Here is a 3,470-nt window from a genome sequence, read left to right as displayed (position 1 = left end):
GAACTTCAGCTTCAGCTTCTACACTTGAGCCAAACTGTGGGAAGTCTGGAACATATTTAAACATTTTACTGGCAACATTCAGAGACACAAACCAGTTCACTCTCACTGACTGATATTATGTAGCAGTTTGCATTTATTTTTAAAAGCGTATTTTTGTTTTAAAGGCATTTTTTGTAATTAAAATATAACTTATTTCTCTCATTTTTGTTTTTGTTAATACTATTTATCATGAAACTAACTCAACAGCACACAACCTGAAAGAAAATCTTTTAATTTAAAAAATGTTGCAAGTGTTTCATTATCAAAGTAGATAAAAATCTGACATGGTCATTTACTCAAAGCTAGTCATGAGATAAGGTGTAATTTAAATGTTTGACTGAGGAGTACTAATGCACAGTTAGTTTTTACAAAGTACTTTAAAGTTTGTTAGCACATGAAAATACACAGACATTAACATGTCTTCTCCTCCAGCTGAGTGTCATCTCTGATGAATGACCTCAGGTAGGTTTAAAACACTCATTTTCTCCTTCCTCCACTGAAAAACCAACATTAGAAAACTTGCCTCACTGTTGCTGTTGGCACATTGAAGGTCAGCTACTCATTTACACAGCACTCTTAAAAAACACTTTAATCTTCTAATTGTTGGAGGATTCTGCCTCAAGCTGTTTTCTGTCCTCAAAACTTAGATCTACTGTTTACTTAAAAAGTTACAGGAAAAAGAAAGTAAAGTCTAAGAAATCCAAGTCTGTTAAAACTCATCCTGTAAAAGTGGTCAAATATGTCTTTTGTTAAAAAAAACAAAGAGAAAGATTAGATCATGAAAAACCCACACAAACCAAACCAATCTTTGACAAAATGTTGGCAAATATGTGTTTTTATGGAAATGGACCTGGTGCAGTTTTTAGTTTCACAACAAGTAAGTTGTGTTGGCCTCACATTGTCCAGATCTTCAAGTTCTTCTTCTCCTCAATTAAACACAAAACTTTTCCAAAGTCCACAGAAAACCAGTTGTGTTGACTGGAAGGCCTGGACACCAGTTTGTCTAAATGAAACTATCACCAGTTTGCTTTTATTCACAACAATTGTTCAGTTTGATTCTCCAGAAAATAAAATGTCTCAGCAGAACGAAGCAAACCTAAAGTTTGGGATTTTTGATGCTACAGTTTCTAAACATGTTTTTTAAATGATTTTGTTGTAGAAAATGAACTCATGTGGGTCTCAGCTCCAAAGATCAGAATCCAACATCCTTTCTTCTTCTGGACCTGAGCTCAGCTCACTGAAGGCTTCCAGAATCGGACCAATCAGAAGAAACATCAAAAGTTCTTCACGATTTGACCGGACCTGGACCGACGAGTTTCTGATTAAACACTGGACTCTAAGATCGAACTGCAGGAACTCACAGTACTTTTTCTCATTGTTCTGATTGTTAAAAAATAGAACAATGTTTCAAAATAAAACTTTAGCTACAAGTTAGCTGGTTTTAAAAGCAAATATTTGTTTACCTGAGTGAGAAAAAGGTTGTTTTAGAAAAGATGTTTTTTCAATAAACTCTTGATAATCAAATTTTTAACTTAACCCTAAAATAAAATTCATTAAGTACAAAAAACTCACAAGGAGTGAAATATGAGACTATTTATTCCAAAGCCTTTAAATACTAAAAGTTATAAATTGTGTTTGTTTGACATGTTCTTCTAATGAAACCTGCTCTTTTAGAGGCTTCAGCTTCTCTACAACAAGCTTTGAGCCCAGGTAACATCAGGAAGGACGTCCAGCGTAAAACAATTCACTAAAAGTGTCGTCTGAGTTTACAAGCTGGCAAAGAAGCAAACAGCTGAAAGACAAACAGGTCTCTTCACAATAAAAGCATCTGTTTCTGCTTGTGGCAACTTTGTGGAGACGTTGGAAAAATAATTTGATCAAAATGTTTTCAAACACTTCAAACATATTGAAACAGTCCTAAAGATTGTATTTGGGTACAAAAAGAAAAATGTCAGTTATTTCCCTGTTGTGTTCACTTTACTTTGAAAGGACGATCCTAAATTATTCCTTAAAGGAGGGGCTCAACCTGGCTGCTGGTGTCCACGTTTAACGAGTCTCCGAGGTCAAATAACTGGTCCAGGTTGACGGCAGAGGAGCAGATGAAGTCAGCGTGGCCGTGCCCCTCCCCCTCCTCTTCGGGCCAAGGTGTCTCCAGGAAAGCTGTGGCCAGGAAGGTCTCTTCATCCATGTCAGGAAGGTTGCTGTTTCTTTGGTCCTCAGTCCCTGCGGGGGCTTCAGACGCTGAGATGTGGGTCCCCCTCACCGTCACCTCAGCTTCCTTCATGATGGGGCTCAGAGGTTCCCCTCCATCCAGACTGAGGTCCCCACTGAGGGCCGAGTCCAGCAGAGTGTCCCAGTCAAAGTGTCCCTTCAGAGGTCCATCCTCCTTCTGCTCGTCCACACACAGCAGAGGGGAGCTGCAGCGCCGCACAGCTTTCATGCTGCCATTTCTGGAACCCAAAAACTGTTTCCTCCTGGGTCCACCTCGTCCCCTGACCACTGGCCAGGATCCCAGCATGGTCCCCTCAGCCAGATGGGGGTCCCATTTCTGATCATCTCCAGTCATTTGCTCCAACTCTGGTAGGAGCTGCTGGGACTCCAGGGTGGGACACAGTCCAACTGGCCCCCCTCCAGAAGAAGTAGACTGTGTTTGCCAGCAGCCACTTAGGTGGTTCTGCAGGGCCGGGTTGATCTGGACCGGAGGCACCCGTTTCTTCTTGTAGGTGCCACTGAGGAGGCGTTCAGCATACTGTGGGTCGATCTTCCAGAAGCCCCCCTTCCCCGGCTCATCCTTCTGCCGTGGCACCTTGATGAAACACTTGTTGAGTGACAGGTTGTGTCTGATAGAGTTCTGAAAGGACAAGAACATGTTAAAGAAGCAGGTTCTAGACCTCACACACACCACTGAAACCTGGAAGGACAGGAAGTATGAAAGGTGTGTGTGTTGTGTGTTGTGTGTGTGTGTGTGTGTGTGTGTGTGTGTTGTGTGCATTCATCCAGTCCTCCTCACTGAAGGATAAACACAGAGCTGACCCCTGGAACTTTGTTAAATATTACCTGCCCCACGTACAACCGTACAATACAGAAAGCTCTGAAGTGTCTGAACACGTCTCCTAACAACTTCATCAATCATTTATCCAACAAAATTAAACTTTGGTGGAAAATTCCAGTTCCTCCATCACTTCTTTTAACTCCACGAGACGAAAAATCTGAGATTAAAATGGAAACAGACGCAATAATTTCATCAGTTAATCAGTTTAAACTAAAGTAAATGAATCAAACCTTTCCTCAAACAAAAAGTCTTCCAGCTGAGACCAACCCTAACTGACTAACCCTAACTGACTAACCCTAACTAAACCTAACTGACCAACCCTAACTGACTAACCCTAACTAAACCTAACTGACCAACCCTAACTGACTAACCCTAACTA

The 3,470-nt window shown here is 41.0% G+C and overlaps 1 protein-coding gene across 1 annotated transcript in view; it reads right to left on the bottom strand.

The window, feature by feature from the left end:
- Window positions 1–255: 255 nt before the first annotated feature.
- Window positions 256–3,470, bottom strand: part of foxj1a (forkhead box J1a) — a gene marked incomplete in the record, with an annotated part of 9,885 nt that continues 6,670 nt past the window's right edge. Inside the window, 1 exon segment of the mRNA XM_014031367.1 lies at window positions 256–2,890. Coding sequence (XP_013886821.1) covers window positions 2,048–2,890 — 843 coding nt within the window.

This window comes from Austrofundulus limnaeus, unplaced genomic scaffold (genome assembly GCF_001266775.1).
Source record: "Austrofundulus limnaeus strain Quisiro unplaced genomic scaffold, Austrofundulus_limnaeus-1.0 Scaffold1239, whole genome shotgun sequence".
In the NCBI taxonomy this organism is placed as follows: Eukaryota; Metazoa; Chordata; class Actinopteri; order Cyprinodontiformes; family Rivulidae; genus Austrofundulus; species Austrofundulus limnaeus.
The sequence above is the reverse complement of the archived record's forward strand: the minus strand, read 5'-3'. Positions and strand labels throughout refer to the sequence as shown.